General features: G+C 40.7%; 3 protein-coding genes across 9 annotated transcripts in view; 1 reads left to right on the forward strand and 2 right to left on the reverse strand.

Annotated features, from left to right (window-relative positions):
• Positions 1–19,734, forward strand: part of LOC135709868 (dual specificity calcium/calmodulin-dependent 3',5'-cyclic nucleotide phosphodiesterase 1-like) — a 714,199-nt gene that overhangs the window by 349,586 nt on the left and 344,879 nt on the right. The gene's annotated exons all lie outside the window — the stretch shown is intronic.
• On the reverse strand, positions 842–14,116 carry LOC135709873 (alpha-glucosidase-like). Its single transcript, XM_065232306.1, has 3 exons — positions 13,569–14,116; positions 1,962–2,246; positions 842–1,897 (listed from the first exon to the last, which is right to left on the reverse strand). The coding sequence occupies exons 1-3, from the start codon at positions 14,085–14,087 to the stop codon at positions 881–883; spliced, it is 1,821 nt and encodes a 606-aa protein (XP_065088378.1). The 5' UTR covers positions 14,088–14,116; the 3' UTR covers positions 842–880.
• LOC135709901 (maltase A3-like) lies at positions 14,402–16,405 on the reverse strand. Its single transcript, XM_065232348.1, has 4 exons — positions 15,884–16,405; positions 15,536–15,820; positions 15,099–15,479; positions 14,402–15,034 (listed from the first exon to the last, which is right to left on the reverse strand). Exons 1-4 carry the CDS (start codon positions 16,403–16,405, stop codon positions 14,402–14,404), a joined length of 1,821 nt encoding a protein of 606 aa, XP_065088420.1.

Consider the following 19,734-nt stretch of genomic DNA (forward strand, 5'->3'; position numbering starts at 1 on the left):
ACAAACCCGAAATTTACGCCCGTGATTCATCCCCGTATAAAACATATGCATTAACGATATGTTGGCTTCTTTCATTTTTTTTCGTTGATTTGTTTTCCGTCAATCTTGATCGAAGGAAAGCCTGATCAGAGATTTTATGCCTCAGAAAATCCTGGCGGTGCCAACTGGAATTGTACCCAGCTGGTGCTGTAGTGGTATGCGTGATTACTTCTCACCCTGGGTTCAATCCCAGTCGGTGCCACCGGGATGTTCTGAGGTATAACATTTCTATCAGGCAAGTAAAGCCGTTAGTCCCCGGTTCATGAGTTGATGGATCGATAGGTAGCGTCCAGGCGTGGGAACTACCTCTTTGGCGTCGGTAGCATTGGTGCTCAGCACGGAAAACAAGATCGACGGAAAACAAATCAAGGAAAAAAGAAAAAAAATAGGCTGTATGACTAACTATGGATGATTACTAGAATTTTGCCTAAGAGATCCCTGTGACCTAGCCACATTTGCTTCAATAGCGTACTGCTTAGTGACATTTCATGTAATGACCTATTTGAAAATAAAACGTTCACCCATTATTTAGAATACTTTCTACCTACTTTCTATATGCTTCAATATGAATAAGGATTGTGATGAAAAAATCTTGAGGGTTGAGAAAGTTTCTGCAATGCAAAAATCTTTGGATTCATCAATAAAGGAGCCTTAAAAAATGGTTTGGTGAGCGGCGGTGCTGTCTTCTTATCTGAGTCTCTTATTCGAAAGAACATATATTTTCCCATAAAAATACGGTATTACAGTTTTTATTTCGTTTTTTTATTTCATAATTTTCAATTTCATTAGTATTAACTCACTTCGACCAAACAATAAATAAATTAATCTCCGAACTAAATCACTATTGGAACAAACATCTCAACACAGACGCCAAAATCAACATCAACGAACCGGTGATGGCAGCACTGCCAGCCGTGATGATCTCAAACACCACCGCATCGTAGCTCTCTAATGTCATGTTCTGCACGTCGGTCACTTCCTGGTCGACTTCAAACTTCGACTCCGGCGTACTGGCCACAACCTTCAGCTTCTCTGCCTCACCGTCCAAGTGTTTCATGTTCAACTGAACCTCGGCCGAATTCATATTCATCACAACGGCGTACGATTTGTGATCGGCCAACTTTCTCGTGTAACCCAACACGTTGTTGATCAGGGCCTTCGATTCAAAGTCACCGTACATGAAGGTGTGATCCTTACGTAGCTGAATCAAATGCTTGTACAACTTGAAGATGCTCTTCGGTGCTGCCTTCTGGGCAGCCAAGTTCAGGTCCTTGTAGTTGGGATGAACCGGCAGCCAGGTCTTCGGGGTAGTGGCAGCTGTGAAACCAGCATATGCCGTAGCATCCCATTGGAATGGTGTCCGCACCGGGTCACGTGTGTACAGCTGATATATCTCTTTGTTGGTATTGGCAGCCTGAGGATCCTGTGTGTCCTCGAAGGAGATATCCCGGAAGTCCTCCATACCGATTTCCTCTCCATAGTAGACCACAGCAATTCCCGGTAGAGTCAACTCCATTATGGCAAAACTGGCAGCACGTTCTGGACCAAAGCGAGATGCAATACGCGGACGGTCATGATTTCCCAAAACCCAGTTGGCCTGCGCTCCCTTTGGCATGTTTTCCAGCCACTGATCGACGACCGATTTTAAATCAGCAGCGTTGGAACTGCTGGACAGTCCATTGATCATGGCAAAGTTGAACGGGAAGTGCGAACCGTTACGTTTGCCGTCACCATACCAACGCATGGTATGCTCCAGATCGGCATAGGCTTCCGTCATCATCAGTTTGGTCTTATTCGTCTTGGTGGACCATTGATCAAACACCTCACGCCAATCATAAATCAAGTCGTATGATTTGTTCTAGGGTTAGTAAGAGCATAGATTAGATTCTTGAAATCTGTGGCAAGATAATTTACCCGCATACCTGATTCATAGTGTACTTGTGTTCCATATTTTCGTAGAACAGCCCCTTGTTTGTATCGATAATTGGTTCATCCAGGAATCGTTCGTCTTCGTAGGCATGGTTGATGGCATCAATTCGGAATCCGTCCACTCCCTTTTCGAACCAGAATTCGATCATTGTCTTCATCTCGTCCTTGACCTTGGGATTTTCGTAGTTCAAATCCGGTTGACCCTTGTCGAACTGATGCAGATAGTACTTGGTCTGACCGACCGGTTTGGTCCAAGCGTCGGTATGGAACACGGATTGCTGAACGGAGAAAGAGGAATTGAGATGATCAATAATCAATACCAAGGAATTTGGCTAGTTGTCTATAAAATCAAAAACACAAACTTCAAACGATAGAACCGCAATCCAACCTGGCTAGAAAATGTCAATTTTCAATGAAAGGTCTCACGCGATATTTACAGAGATACTTCTGTCACTATCGTCGGATGAGAAAACGATGATAGAGATTTTCTTCAAAATCTCATCGATTTTTTTTTTGTCATGACAGAACATGACAGTGTTGTGATCATCGTTATTAATAGCTCATTTATCGCTATTGTTGATACTTGTACCGAGGAAATATTAAAAATATATTCAATCTGCCGATTACATAAGGTTATTTGCTTAAATTCATCAAAATCAGTTAGAAATGTTAATGTCAAAACCGCATAAGAATTATAAGGTCTATTCTACGAAATCCAAGCCTGATTTTCAAACGGACGGAGCCTAAATCCTACTTGGCTGATCAAGAAACCCACATTTCTATAAAAAAAAAACCTTCTTTTGTCGATGTAAACCCAGTTTTCTCAACAATTGTGCTTGCTTAAACAAATCTGCCATTAGGTATGAACACACAAAGGTCCATTCTTTAAAATCTTAGCCTAATTTTCAAAGGATGTGAATCTTACAAGAACGAGGGAGGGGTCTAGGGGAGGAAAGCTCAGACTAACATTAAATATAATTCAATCACTCAACAGAAAAGTTTGAACTCCTTAAGGAAAGTATTGAACCACTTCAGAAAAGGATGAACTCCATTTGGAAAATTTTAGCTCAAAAAGGTGTCGCGCTTCGGAAAACTTCCTACACTTTTTGGAAAGCTAGATGACCTCAACAAGATTGTGTCCTTGCCAAATACCAAGCAGTTAACACAAATATGAGGCTCACTTAGGAAAATGTCAAACCCGTTCTAACAAGTTTGGATTCAGTTCGGAAAAAGTTGAATCAACCCGAGCAGGAGAAAATAACTTATGGATACCAAATTTGGTTAAGAAAACAGCATAACTGGCATCCTAAATATGGTATTGACGAGGCTGACTTAAGAGGTAAAATACCAAAAATAATACCTCAAAACTGTAAAAATGTAAATGAACATACCAAAACAATGTATCATACCACATTAAGATATTCAAATGTTATCGGTTAGCTATCGGTTTCTGCTCGGGAATGCAGGAAACATTGAATTCATTTAGGAAAAGGGATTAAATCCGCTAATGTGGCTTCACTCCAGAAAATGTGAAACCAAGTCTTTAAAGCTTGGGTTCGGGATATGTTGAATCACTTCAGGAAACATTTGACAACTTTAAAAAGAATTGAATAACATAACAGAAATGTTTAGACTCAGTTATAAAAATGTTGATGACTTATTCGAAAGTTTGAACTCACTTCAAAAAAGGTCAGCCTCAGTTTTGAATCTGCTTTGAAAAATGTCACCTCAATTAGGAATTTCCTAAATCGTTTCTGATTTGGTCTCACTTCTAAAAATTTTAAACCAATTTTGAAAAGATTGGATTTAGCTCGGAAATTGTTGAATCACTGTAGAAAATATTTGAATTAATAAGTAGCATTGCAGCTGGTTTGTAAGTTAAGAAATTTAGATGGAATGCGAAGATCGGGCGACTACGAAGGGCTGAGCACATCGTAACAATGCCGAATAACGACCCAATGAAACTGGTTCCTGGTAGCGACCCGACTGGAACAAGACGAAGATGTACGCAGCGAACAAGGGGGATCGAGCAGATTGAAGGCGGCTTACCTAGTGAGTTGTCAATCAAGATTAGGAATGATGTTCGATGAAATTCGTTTTCAAAAACTGAAACAGGCTGATCCGATTGCAAGGACCTGACATGCCGCACCAGTCTAGTACTAATTTATGTAAACTTCTATAAAAGCACAAGGTGATATTCTACAATATAATCAGGGATCCAACTTTTCGTTTTCGCAAAAAGAAAATAACCTTTTTTTTCATTCGTCATGAGAAACGATAATCGCTGAGAAGCACGGGTGGTGAATTTCCTACCAACCTTTTCTCACAATCGTTTTCGTTCTCGTTTCTCATTTTTATTCATTCTGGAGAGGGCATTCACTCTCACTTGTACAACTGCTCGTGAGCGAGCAGAGTTTTTCATTCATACTTGGTTCATCAGACACAATTTCCGGTCTCTTTCACTCTGCAGATGTTCAAATATAACAAGGAACGTGACGTCGTTCCTTGTTACATGTAAAGAACGGCCGAGTAAAAGAGACGGCAAATTCTGGCTGATGGACCTAGTATATATGACATTGAGCTACAAACAAGTCCTCAAAATATCTAGCATACTTTTGAAAGAAGTCCGATGTTCAGTTCATTAATTAAAATTTCAAGTAAATCAAGTTACATACGTTAGAAAAATTGTAAAATTTCATTCGCTACACAAACAATATTCAATCATAAATCAAAGCTAATTGAATTCGGTTTTTTGATAATTGATTTGATTTTGAAATACGGTTCAAATTGATTTTCACATAAGACTTTTTGAAAAAAAAAATAGTCTATTCTTCTTCCGCAGCAACGGTTTGATCACATTACGATACCATTCGGTTCGTAAATCGAATTATTGCGTAAAAAAAACTCGTTATTTGGGATTTACTTCGTAAAAAGAGGTTTTTGAAAATATTGTCAAATACCTCACAATATTGGTATTTTTGGAATCGGAGGGACGTGTAGGGACCGGAAATCGATGTGTGACGCCATTTTGAAATTCAAGATGGTGGTATCCGGTTCATGAAAATCTGGAAAATACTGTCAATACCCCACAATATGGGTATTTTTGGAATCAGAGTGACATGTAGGAATTGTAAATCTATGTCTGACGCCATTTTGAAATTCAAGATGACGGCATCTGGTTACAGAAAACCTGGGAAATAATGTCAATACCCCACAATTCTTTGGTACAAGCAATGTAAATATTTACGACTTTCTTCAGATGTTTCTTCCAGTCAACCTTAAGAAGTTTATGTCAGCGTCTCCAGGAAGTTTCTTTCGTCTTCTCCAGGAAGTTCAATTAATTCTCCCAGAAATTTCATTCGTCTTCTCCTGGAAGTTTGACCATAAGTGAAAGGTATTTTTGATCGACTTCTATTGGAAGGTTTTTCCGAGCTTTAACTGGCTTTTAAAAGAAATGGCTACTTCCGGAAATTTACTTCCAGCTTCCGAAACTTTTCGGGCTTCCTTTGGATGTGACATCCGATTTTTTTCCGATAGTTCATTTAAGGAAGTTTCCCGGATGATTTTCCAGGTTTTATCGAACTTTATTCAGGAGAGCTTCTTTCGTCTTTCTCTGGATGTTTTTTCAGCTCCATTCAGAAACTAATTCAAACATTCCCCGGAGTTTCTTCCGGAATTTTCCGATCATAGTTCAAAGATGTTGCTTTGATTAACGGCTTTCTTAGTCTTAAAACACTGCAACGATGTAATTTGCCGGACATTTCGGCCATGGGTTGTGCCTTTTTTCAAGGGAAAATATTGTTTGTCGTTGTTTTGGCTGATTTTTCTTATTTTGGTTTCATTGAATGATATTTAATTGGAAAAAAAACGCTGCTTGGTTACAATTTTGATCACCACTTGAGGACAACGATAGTTTTAAAATAAAATTAAAAAATTAAGGAGTATTTTAGGACTGAGAAAGCCGTCAAACAAAGCAATTCCCCTCAAATTCCAGTCGTCACCATCGTTAAAATTTTCGCTTTCAAAAACGGCAAAATATAAAATTAAATAAATAGAAAATCCGATAAATACCGATTTTTTAATACCTTCGATACCGATAAGCTTTAAACAATCTGACAACGCTGATCACAGTAGGGTTGAATAAGATCTCTTATTCCTTCGAAATGAATAAACGAAAATTGGAGCCCATGTACTAAAACACACTTGATTACACCACCATATAAGCGTTGCCTGGTCATTCGCACAGGAATCTTTGGATCCTGACGTTCCGAGTGAGGATTAGCTTGGCCGGTTCCGAGTTCCAGTATCTGAAATTCTCTCGTGTGGAGTTTTTAAATATGGTATTTAAACTTTCCAACATTGTACGTTGTCTGTGTGTAACAACAACCATCAACAACTGTACAACGGTATTCACTGCAAGTTAACTTTTTAGTTACGGTATTAACAAACTCCTGAACGCTCCGACGTTTTTTTTTTAATTTTGCCATCAATTTCCATCAGTAAAAACCACAAATGCACAAAAATATCAAACGATGAAACAACACCATGAACTTGATAGAGCCTTCCGCTAAGTCAGTGTGAAAGAGAATGAAGCTTTTTGCGTGTGGAGAATCGATGCTATGAGCGAGAAATAAAAGTCATCGATTTCCAATGATTTTTCTCAACATACAAGAGTGAGAGAAAATATTTTTTTCAGTGAGGATTCAGTGAGGGAAAAGTTGAAAAGTTTATTTTCAGAGAAAAAGATGACAAGTGAGGATTTAATCCTCACGAAAATGAGTGAGAAGTTGGAACCCTGAATATAATAAAATCCAGCAAAGTAGGGTTTTTGATCTAATTTCCGTCCTACTAAGCACAACCCGCGCTTTACATCTCTTTTTTGAACGGGTTTGAACAAAAAGTTGAATATTCCTATCAAAGATGACTTCTAAATTTATTCACCATTCCATAAGTACCGTTGGATTTGATAAAGAGTCACAAATTGTTGAGTCATTGTATAAAATCTAATACTGCTTCTTGATTCTAAATTCGTCCTATGAGTTTCAATTCCATCCTAACGCATTGAAACGCCATTCGATTTTCTTCATCCTACGGATAGAAAAACGGAATTTGCTAGGAGCGCTTCTTTTGTTTTGAGAACAATAAGCGTTAATATTCATACAATGCACTCTAATAGGATTTATGTTGCAGCTAGTGAACTAACGCATCGGAACAAACCTATTATTGATTTGTGCACGGTTAAATCATGAACATTATTGATCTTTTCTGATCGATAGAACGAAAATGGGCGATTACGACAAAATAGCGCTCTACCCTATCCATACCCAAATGAATTAGCGATACTCGATATCAAAGGAACGATCCTGTTATTTTTATCGTCTGATCCGTTTCCTAGACGAGTATGTCGATGGGAAGCTAAATCGGAGCAGCTCCAGGAGTCCGTGATGTTCCGTGATATTGTCATACGACGCTTTTCGAGCGTGAATATTGTTCTGCCAAACTTGGTTACAAATAAAAATTTGTAAACAGCAACGTAACAACAAATAATCACTATTAAATCTACACTTCGAGATGCAAGAGTTAAAGCACGAGATCACACCGCCATGAACTCTTTTGACTCTTTGTATAGAGTTCTCTACCACCGTTACTATTAGTGAGCAGTTTCACTAATCATGCGTTTTACTGGTTGAAAATAAAAAACAAACCGCTGTCAAGTCGAAAACTTTGAGAGCTGATTTCGTGGTTGAAAATAATAAACAAATCGATTTTACACGACTACACAAGCTAGGTTGTATTAGTGAGATCTTGCGTCGAGAATTCAATAGCTGAATAGAGATCTCCAAGCGCAATCTCACAAACACTAAAATCTAACATCCATATATAAAAATGAAGAAGAAGAAGAACCAAAAAGGTATCGCATTATCACAACTACTTAAAAAGGTAGCGCGCGGTCTCACGCACACTTTTGTGCATCTGGAGAACTCTATGACTGTTCTGTACGAGAATCGTTGAGCGGAGCGTTGCAGGAAAACGCGCAAAGACGAATGACAGTTGACCCAGTGCTTAAATATAAAGAGCCTAAATTTATAAAGAGGCGACATGTCAAAATTGGAACAATCGATAGTCTGTCAAAGTCATAGCAAAAGTCATTCCAATCGAGCAGAAGACCTGTCAAATGGATAAGATGTCGTCTCTTTATAAATTCAGGCTCTTTACTCAAATAATGGCAATGAAGGAACGAAGCGAGGGAGCGCGCTTAAGCAGCGCATCACCCAGTGCATACAAAATAAATATACACTGAAAGTTTTTTTTAGTATTTCCCCCTTTGTGATATTCCAAGCTTTTGAAGGGAAAGGAGTCACCAAATAAAAACTTGAGATTTGTTCTGGCCTTATTAACCTCAAACCTCGCAGCAAATTTCACAAGTGCTAGAATTTATATTACTGTTTGAACCAGAACATGTCGCAAATATTTAAAGGGATGAGATTTCAAAAAGATCCTCGGTATCGTAAAATGAACCAAAATGTTTAAATAACTTCCGGAGTGATTTGAGATTAGATTGTAACTGCTTTTGAAAACAATGACCTAAGTAACCAATTTTTCGAAAATAATAGTCACTGCCGTAAGCAAACTATAGCAGCTGTGAAGGAATCATTCCCCTACAGGCTTGTTTTGTAAGTTTACGAGTATGAACATTTATTCAGAAGAAATCGATGAAACACAACATATGTGCCCTAATCTCAAACCAATCCTGAAATGGATTGGAACTTTGTGGGATGCATTTACATTTACAAGATTTCAGAGTTTGCTATTCAAACCTCTATAACTTGTGTTAAGTAATTGGACCAGCAAAGAATAGCGTCCAACTTAAATTTATCAACGTTGATTTGGTTTTAAAGGTTTTAGAGCAACTTAGAGCCTTAAGCAAACATGACTGATGTATTTTTTATACTGCTGATTTTCAAAAATTTGCGAAAACGTTACCACTGAATATGATATCACATTGATTGAACAACTTTAAACTCGCTTGACGTCAAGTGACAGGTTGGCTTCTGGCAAAATATAAATTTATTTACCTTTGCTTATCGTAGTATCTAGTAATGGTTGGATAAGGATTTTTTTTTATCACAATCACACTTTTGTCTTAATAACCCATATTTTGATCCATGACAACTTCTGTCTCAATGTCGAAAAACTATCTCGATTATATTCCTTCAAAATTTGTATATATTGGGAAAGACAAAAATGCGGCAAAACTGTTGTTTTAAAATATATACAATGTACAGTGTACATTCTATTGTTAATTATAATTTCATCGTTTTCCGGTGCATTTCATCAATCTTTCAACTCAGTTTAAGTTACATTAATGTTTCTGCTATTTTGAAAACAAAATACTTAGGATCCAGTCTAAATTTCAAGTCGACACATGAAAGTTCACCCTGAACGAAAATTGAAACCATAACTCACCTACCCAGGGGTTGAAACTGTTGACGTTTTTTACTACGCTCGCTTCGTTGTCGTGCGCGACAGTCTGTTTGTATGCGTAAACTCATGCTCTACCGTCATCTCTCTCACACAACATTCGAGCAAAAATAAAATTATCAAATATCTATCACATGACATGTGTTATTTCGTTCTAATACCTCAATTTAAACTATTTCTGATCAGAAATGTTATTACTTGGTCATCATTGCTTGCTATTTACAGAACTCACACAAGCACAACATCAGCAGCTCTTATTATGAGAAAAATTAAAATACATACATTCATGTGACGGTCTTCGGCGACAGTGTCGTTTGACAGAGCCTGTCATATGACATTTTAGTCTGTTACTGGACTACACACTTAGAAAAATTCATGTAAATTTAGGTGCTCTGAGACTGACATATACGAGCGTCAATTTTGACATAAATTTGAGTCATAACAGACGCGAAATATAGCTTAATCAAACGTACTTTTCGTCGAGCAACGAACTTTTCAGTCTCGGAGCACTTTATATTGCATGACATGTTTGTTTACGTCTCATCTTTTATGTCAAAGATGGATTCCGTCACTTGTAAAATTAGCTATTTCTAAGTGTGTATGATAACTTGTTTTGCAAGTGTCGGAGGCAAAGGCAGTCGATTATCACAAAAAATGTGTCGAATACTGTGACCCCTTACAAGACTGCAACTAAGATATTTTTTTTTTTTCTTCAAAAATCATGTAAAAAATGCTTTTTTGAACAAAATATACGTGAGAACACGTGAAACTGAACCGAAACTAATTAAATGAACATAAGCCTTAGCTTTTTAATAACATTCCCTCTAAACAAACTTCTACTGCTCTAGTATTTTTATCAAATCATCAGTCCCTCTGCTCAAGGCCAAGCTTTTGACGTAGACTACGTCTTACGGGAAGGTAAATCGAAAATCCAAAATTGCGACCGCCACGGAAAGGTGTACGATTTTGAACGCGTATAACTTAGTCATTTATTGATGAATTTAAAATCCAAATACACCAATCGATAGGAAATACCTTTCGTAAGCTGTTCCAATAAACCCTTTTCTTTTTTTAAACTGTTTTAAAAATGGACAAATAAAAAGTAATAATGTTATCACTGTTTTCATGAAATAAACGTTCTCCCTAAGCCCAGTCCTCATAATCTAGTACAATTTTGTTTGAATCTGAAAAGCTGAAAAACCGCGCTGCTAATGTGCCTAAGCTCATTTTAGCTTCGGACGGCGGGTAAGCAGGTAGCAGGTAGCAGTAGCAGCAGTAGGAAGACGGTTCCTGTCAAGCGCGCAGCGTTCGAGTTTTGCACCTCGAACAACGACGAGTTTACTGGCTGCCTGTAGCAGCGTCGCCTCGATGGCGCAAGCGCTCCTTGGTTGAATGATAACTACAAATCTCGATTACTTTTCGAAAGGACATATCAGCTTATGTAAACATAACTAATAGCTCGCCCCACATACTAACACCACTATATCAGGTAGGGGAAAATTGCCTCTATCTCATGGTAGTGTTAGCATGCGTGAGTGAGCTACCAGTTACACCAAGTCGACGATCAAATGCGTTGTTTACAAAATATGATACGTTCCTTCGAAAAAGTAATCGAGAAATGCTTCGTGTACAAATTGCCGAGTTTTTTATCGTGATATTTCGAAATTTATTTTCAATGTTCGAAAATGCCGGAAATTGATCAGTTTTCAAACAGAGCTCAGCCAAAATTTAACGTCTTTACCAAAATTTAACTTCTAGTCGGTCCGAAATAATCACGCTCGTATAGCAGAGTTATTCGATAACTCATCTGTCACTTTTTACCACGAGATAAATTTAACTCGCCCATTGCGACACAGTCTTGGAAGTAAAATTAGGGCCATCCATAAATTACGTATATATTTTTTGACAAATTAACCTCCCTACCCCTCAGAGCGTGTTTTGCAATACACCTAATACATGGCCGGTCCCAACTTCTGAAACCCCTCTCCTCCCTCTACTACTACGTTATTTATGAAAGTTCCCACTGAGCAACACTGGAAATCAGCACACCACACAAAACAGGTTGGACGGTATTGATCATCAATATTTCGCGATAAGAACATTTTAGCTTGAAATCCCTGCACTTAATTATCGGTACATCTTTAATCTATTGATTGAATTAAACATATTCTTAACATGGTTTTTTAAGGCTGTGAACCATTTGCCGAGTTAAATTTAACTCGTAGTTAAAAGTGACATTTCGAAAGTTATTTCTTATGTTCGAAAATCCCCGTGCTGTCGATCGACCGGTTTTCGAGCCACGGTCGTCAAAATTTAACTTCTTGTCTGTCAGAAATAACCACGCTCGGATAGCAGGGTTAATCGATAACTTTCCATCTGTCAAATTTTAACCAAAAGTTAAAATAATCCACCAAATGGTTCAGAGCCTAAGATTTCGTGCGTTTTGTGAACGCACATTCATTATTTTGCATAAGAAAACGGGAACGGGGTGTTTCTGTGGTGATAAGAAGGATTTTCCTACACAGATTGCAGTTTTCTGTTCCAAGCATTGAAATTATCAGACGGTGTCTTATGCTTTTAGATTAGGTATGAAAGTCCCTCCTATTTTGAAAAATTATGCTATAGAACGGTTTATACAACCCCAGTTTTTTTTCTGATGGGGGCGAGACATAGCAAGCCGTTCGATTGCATAATTCTTTAAGTAGGAGGGACTTGCAATGCTTATCTCTAAGCATAAATAGAGGTACCGTCGAGTTTATTTTCAGTGCTAGTGCTAGGTTCTGAAATTCGAAAGTGAGCGTTCAAAAGCGCCTACTTGTAATGTTCGATTCTCTTCATCGATTTTCTGTTTACATTGCTGCAGCTAAGCAAAACAATTCAATCTGAACATTGCATTAGGTCCTAAGTAACACTGACAAGATTCTCTTCGTCGACTTTCTCCTTCACTCGGCCCAGGTATTTTCAGCACACATATGGATAAAAGAAGTTTTTACCTCGCATCTAATACAACAAGCACAACAAGAAACGATTCTCAAGTTATTAAGGTTGTGTTCCATTTGGTGAATGTTTACTTAAATTTGAAAGATGGAAAATTTTCAAATAAACCTGCTTATCCAGCAGACTTATTACTGACATACAAGGAATCAATTTTGATATACGCTTTCTCGAAAATCGGCCGATCAACGATCAACAACAGGGTTTTTCGAACATCTTAATTTATTTTCGAAGTGAACATTTTCCAAATGGAACACAGCCTTAGTATTTTTTTATTTGTTCAATCGGTGGATAAAAGATGTACCGAGAACTTATTGGAGGGATTTATGGCTAATTGATATCCCGATCAACTATGAAATGTTGCATAACATTGTTGCAAATTTGTGCACTCCGTTTAGCGTTTTGAAGTTGAATCGCTGAGGAAACCTTATTTCTGATCAATCTCATTACCACATAAAAATTTCAATAGTACAGATATCAGCTCTCACAAAACTTATAACAAAGAAACTGTAACTTCAAGTTTGTTGCAGTCCAGTACGCAAGCAGTTTCAATGTCAGAAGTGATGTCACACCCGTCCAAGATTTATGTCCTAGAAATCTTGAAGTGATAGGGAATATCAGCCATCATGACGGTCATTGTTGGACGCTTCAATGAATCACCTGAAGAAAGCCTTACTCATATCTGATTGTTATTTAGGAACCAAATGAAATACAATATGTATTCGCATTTTTATGAGGTCCTAAATTTAAACAAATTTTACTAAGAAGGAAATCCAAAATGTGTACATAGGACCGAAATCATAGGTTACTTCTACTGTATTTTAAATCAATAGCTTGAAAAACGCACAAGAATTTTATGCCCGTTACAAAAGTATAAACCGTTGTAAATTCAATCAAAATAAAATTTTCTAAAGTAACAGTTATAGTCACTTTTATGTTGCCAAATTTAGCCAGAATCAAATTACTTCAACTTGAAGCGGCAGAAGTCGCAAACCTATATTCCAACTTACAAATATCACAAAAAATATTCCACCATAAATAATTTAGTTGGCACGCATCCACTTAATCACTTGCACGAACAACAACAACAAAAAACTGAAACCGCTACGCCCCACAAAACTTACCCAATTATTCGGTGGTTCACCATTGGCTTTACCATCCTTCCACACGTAGTAATCCACGTACGAGATATTGCCGGCCAGCGCCTCCTGGAACCACTTGTGCTCATCGCTCGTATGATTCGGCACAAAGTCCAATATCACCTTGATGTCCAGCTCTTTCGCCTTAGCAAACAACCGTTCCAGATCGGCCAACGTCCCGAACGTTGGATCCACGTCCATGAAATCGGAAATATCGTACCCAAAGTCCTTCATCGGTGACTTGAACAGCGGACTGAACCACACTCCCGTTACACCCAGCTCGGCCAGGTGATCCATTTTTTCCAAAATGCCAGCGATATCCCCTACACCATCACCGTTCGAGTCCTTGAATGACCGTGGATAAATCTGATAGAACACTCCGTTCTCCCACCAATCCAAAGCCGGCATATCGTGGTCGTGGTCGTGGTCATCCTGCCGGACGGTTAATTTGGCACCTGCCAGGGCCAACAGACCCAGCAAGCACAACACTGAACACTTCTTCATCCGAAACGCAACACAGAACAGGGACAATCGCGGATTAGTACTATTGACAGACAGACGCAGATGGACGACAATTTAGGCTTTTTATAGTGTCCCGCTTATCTGGGAACACGTTTCGGAGATAAGTGGCTGATAAGTGACGAACAATGCTGGTATGATTCGGCTGTTAGTCAACAGCTACGGTTTGCAATTGCTGTTTTCGATTGGAATCGATTTGGAAGGGATTGAATATTAATGACTTATTTCCTTTTTGATAATGTAATTTATAATCAGAGTTTATTGCGTGATGGAACTCTCCATCCAGTTACCCAACGAATTCAAACAAAAACGAAACGAAAAACTGACGCCAAAAGAAGCGCAATAGACATCCTAATCACAGCAGTTCCGCTTGTTTCAAACACCACAGCGTTGTACCTTCCGAGAACGATGTTCTCCACGTCTTCAACTTCATCATCCTTTTGTAACTCCGCGTCCAGTGATGCGATCACCACCTTAGCTCTGGTCATGTCATCACTCAAATGTTTCAGGTTCACATTGACCTCATTCGGGTTGACGTTCACCACGACTACGTAGTTTTTGTGGTCAACCAGGCGCCGGGTGAATGCAAACACATTATTGATCAACGAGTATGTTTTTAAATCACCGTGACGGAAGGTATGTTCCTTACGCAGTTGAATCAACTCCTTGTACAGCTTGAACATACTCTTCGGAGCCGCTTTCTGGGCTGCAAGGTTCAGCTCCCGATAGTTGGGATGCACCGGAAGCCAAGTGTCGTTTTTGGCGTCTGCGGGTGAGAATCCTGCATTCGCGGAGTCATCCCACTGGAATGGCGTACGAACCGGATCGCGGGTGTGCTCCTGGAAGACGTCCGGGTTGGTGTTGCAAGCTTGCGGATCCTGCGTGTCATTCCAGGTGATGTCCCGGTTGTCTTCCATACCAATCTCCTCGCCCTATGGGTGGAGAGAAAGACGATTGTACTTAAGCTAGAGACGATAGTGTTAAGGGTAAACTTACATAGTACACCACAGCGATTCCAGGCAGCAACATCTCTAGAATGGCCATTCCCGATGCCCGATCTCTGCCGAAACGGGAAGCCACCCGAGGACGGTCATGATTTCCCAGCACCCAATTTGGAGTTCCATACTCAGGCATCGCTGCAATCCACCCATCGATTAACCGTTTGTAGTCCTCTGCTCGGGATTCGTTGCGTATATCCATGACAAAGTCGAAGTTGAACGGCATATGCGATCCACGACGGTCACCCTGTCCGAACCATTTCATCAGATTCTCCAAAGAGGTGTAAGCTTCAGTCATCATGAAACGCGTATGGTTGTCGACTTGCTTGTACGAATCGAACAGATCTCTCCAAGAATAGATTATTTCGTAATTTTCCTCCTAAACAATGTGCAACATTAGAAATCGGCATCAGCTAAGCTCAGCGGATCACTTACCAAATCCCTAGTATAAATGTGATCAAGATTTTCATACGACAGAGGCAAGTTCTCGTCGATGACAGGCTCATCATCAAACTTCTGATCCTCGTGAACGTGATTGATTGCGTCAATTCGGAACCCATCCACCCCTTTGTCCAACCAAAATTTAATCATATCGTCCATTTCCTTCTTAACCTCCTCATTGCGATAGTTCAGATCCGGTTGCTTCTTATCAAACTGGTGCAGATAGTACATCGACTGCCCAACTGGTTTCGTCCAGGCTGGTGTATGGAAAACGGCAACCTAAAATTAGCACAACGAATTTGTAACTTCTTATACACTTATCTATAAACGTCAGCACATTACCCAATTGTTTGGTGGCTGCTCCTGAGAATTCACAACCCGTCCATCACGCCACGTGTAATATTCCCGATACTTTGGATCACCCTCTAGCGCCTTCTGGAACCACTCATGCTCATCACTGCTATGATTCGGTACGAAATCCAAAATCACTTTCACTCCAAGTTGCTTCGATTTTGCAATCAACCGATCCAAATCTTCGATCGTTCCGAAAATCGGATCAACATCCCGAAAGTCGGAAATGTCATACCCAAAGTCAGCCATTGGCGACCGAAACAGCGGACTGAACCACACTCCATCGACGCCGAGCTCCACCAGATGTTCGAGATTTTCCGTGATTCCTTTGATGTCCCCAACACCGTCCCCATCACTGTCCTTGTACGATCGTGGATAGATCTGATAGAACACTCCACCTTCCCACCAGTCCAGTTCATGATGTTCGTGATCATTTCGAACGTCCAAACCGAACCCTAGGCAGACGGCAACGCCGACCGACACTATAAGACCACACACTATCAACAGTCGCATCCTGACGGATACTCAGCACACAACTTACGGTAAAAATTTACCTTTGGGATGGGTTGCTATTGGGCTTATATATCGATTTGGATTCTTATCGAAAAAAAAAATGCCGATATTCCTCCAGACGATAAGTTAATCCATCGATAGCGATACGATGGTAATCGTGCGACTCATATTAAAGAGGTAGCTTAGCTTTGGCTCAATACCTAAATAATATACTATGTAGAATTTCTTTTGCACCGAAAGAGATTTCAGGTGCAGGAACGGTGGACCGGATGTGAATTTGGAAGACTACGGATCAGGTGAATTTTTGGTTGGGACCGCGAAACTTCATATGCAAATTCAAAGAGGGGTGTTTGGGATTTCCAAATCTTAAATTCCATTGATCTCCTTAAAAAGGCCTTTATCGAGATTTTAGGAATGTATGGGATTTTCAAATCTTAAAATTCATGTTTCTGCGTAAATAAGGACATTTATAGAGATTTTTTAGGGATACTTGGGTTTTCCAAACCTCAAATCCATTTTTCTCGGTGAATAAGGCACTTATGACGATTTTAGTGGTGAATGGGTTTTTCAAATCTAAAAATCCAGTTACATCCGAAATAAAGGCCTTTATCGAGATTTTAAGACTTGACTTTATATGATCTTTATTTCTTGTGTTTGTGTGGTTTACATGTATTACTTATCAAGTGACACAGATGCGTCTATTCAACTTTAGTTCAATTATTATTAATTACAGTTCCTAGTCCTGTCAGGCCTGTTTAGAGAATGAGCACCTTGGTGGGATTGGTTTGTTATAAATTTGAAAAAGGAGACTACTTAAAACTACTATTTACAACTACAACTAACCTACAACTACTATATAAACCTAATCTACTACATACAAATTGCTTATCAAAGCATATTCTGATAAAATACATTTTTGTGCAAATTTAGTTTTAATTTCGTTAATTCTAAAATCTATTTTGCAATGCCTACCTCTTCGTGTAAATTTGTTATTCTAGTGTCGAAAGGGACGATCAAGTACCATCTTCAGCACTCTATTCTGAGTGAACTGGATTTTGTTCCTGTGAGTCTTTGCACATGATTCCCGGAGCTGCGTAGAGGATCGTAGGTGCTATGATTTGTTTGTAGACAGCCAGTTTGTTTACCCTTGAGAGGCGGGATCTGCGGCAAATCAGCGGATACAGACACCCAACCAAAGCAGAACACATGACTACAGTTTTCTCTACATGCGAAAAACATCCCGAGATAGGTTACTTCGGCAGACCACTCAGTCATGGATATGGCCTGTTGAAGTCCTTCCAACGTCCGGTCGATGTAATCTACGGTGTCGAGCGGTGGATTTCCATCGATGTTGCTCTCCACCATTCGTCCGTACTGCACCCAGCTGACATGGTGGTAGTCTTTACGCAGGCAGCTTCTAGCAGGAACCACGTTGACACCGACTTCAGTCACCACCGGTTGGTGGTCGGAGCTGAGATCGTTGTGCGCCTCCGGCTTGGATAGTCCGATGTTCGACAGGAAAAAAAAATCCAGGGTGGAGGGAATTCCCGCCGGAGAGATAAAAGTTGGTTCGTCTGGAAACTGCACAGTGTACAGTCCATGTTGTGCGTGGTCGAACAATAGACACCCATTCCGGTTCAACTGGTAGTTCCGCCAAGCTTCATGGCTGGCATTAAGGTCGCCCCCAACGATGAATCGGGAGCTAGTACAAGTGATGGCGGTCAGGTCGTTGTTGAATTTGATTCCTATAGTCCGTTGCTTGAAGTACACTGGCGTGGGCAGTAAACAGCGATAAACCGGATGACTAACGGCCTCAGTCTCGATTAGAAGATGGGTCTCGGTTAGAAGAACCACGTCGATGCTATGCTTGCGGAGGAAGTCGGCAAGCTCAATCTGTTTTGCTCTTACAGAGCAAGCGTTCCAGGTAGCGATGGTTAGCGGTTTAGACACCATACTGGATGATGAACTTACCGAGCACTTGGATCTGTTCGGGCTTATTGCGGCACTTACGAAGACCACCGGTCATGTTGACGAAAATTTCCATCAGTTCATCCGCTGAAAACAGATCGGGGTTGTAGTTTTGCGCTGGTGGTTGTCTCCAGAATCCAGGGGGGGATGGAGAGCTTTGGCCAGCAGAATCACCAGAAGTTGCTTGAGCTGAATGCACCCGTGAATTCGCTTACCTTTGCTGAGGAGCACGAAGAGGCGGAAAATCCTCCGTCCGAAATGCCGGGACTTTGTCCTTCTTGCGTCCTGGTTGGTTGTTAGTTGCCGCCTGTTTTCGAATGCGTTTGAAGTCCTCGCGTTTGGAGCACTGTCTGTCGGAACCTTGGTGAGCACCACCACAGTTGGCGCATTTTAACGCCACGGCTCCATCCGCAGGGCAGTCGGAAGTGGCGTGGTCTTGAGCGCAATTGCCACAGCGTGGCTTAATGTTGCAGTTGCGGGTGCCGTGTCCGAAGTTCAGACACCGTTGGCACTGAGTCACATCACGATGGCCGCCACGGTATGGCTCCCAGCGGACGATGATGGAATTGATGGAGCGGATGGCTTTCAGCGCGTTGAGCGTCACCGTTCCCTTCTGGAAGTGTACCAGGAAAAGGCTATCCGGATACGCCTTCACATTTTCGTCCTTCCTTGTCATCCGATAGAAGGCACTTGGGGCCAGCTCGTACCGGTCTCTGATTTCAGTTTCGATAAACTTTGGGTCGAAGTTTGGTAGGCCCCTAATGACGACCTTGAATGGCTTCTCACCGGGAATGTCGTGGGTGAAGAATTCCACCTTGGAAGTCCTCAGGTGGGCGACGACCAAGTCATACTCCGCTTTGGTACGGAGCACCACCTTGGTGCCGACTCTGCCCAACTAGTATTCGGCTTTAACGCCCAGCGTCGGTAGGTCTGCGATGAGCTCATTAAGATGGGCATTTTTCACTACCAATGGAGGTAGCTTCACTTTTGCCGCACTCGGGCCGGCAGAATTTTCGTTGCCGATGGCGTCGCCGAAGTCACCGATGTCGCTGGCGTTCGTCGCAGTGACATCGGACTGGCCTCGATTCTTCTTCCTCTTCTTGCTACATTTTTCCAACACAGCTGGCTGGATACTCCCATCCATGGGGAGAACAGCAAACCTGTTCGAGATAGGCACACCGGAGCTTCCTTCACCGGGGTTCTGGACCTTCGCCGGGCTTCGCGACCGATGCTTCCCCATTTCGGGGCACACACACACGCAAGACAACCCGCGAAAGAGAGAGCGCGAACACTGTCACCACGAACTTTTCAAACAACTCGAGAGACCGAGCTAACACCGAACTGAACTGCTTGACGATCAA

This window comes from Ochlerotatus camptorhynchus, unplaced genomic scaffold (genome assembly GCF_037179485.1).
Source record: "Ochlerotatus camptorhynchus isolate MF236.1 unplaced genomic scaffold, CSIRO-AGI_Acam_v1.1 ptg000367l, whole genome shotgun sequence".
NCBI classification, from domain to species: domain Eukaryota; kingdom Metazoa; phylum Arthropoda; class Insecta; order Diptera; family Culicidae; genus Ochlerotatus; species Ochlerotatus camptorhynchus.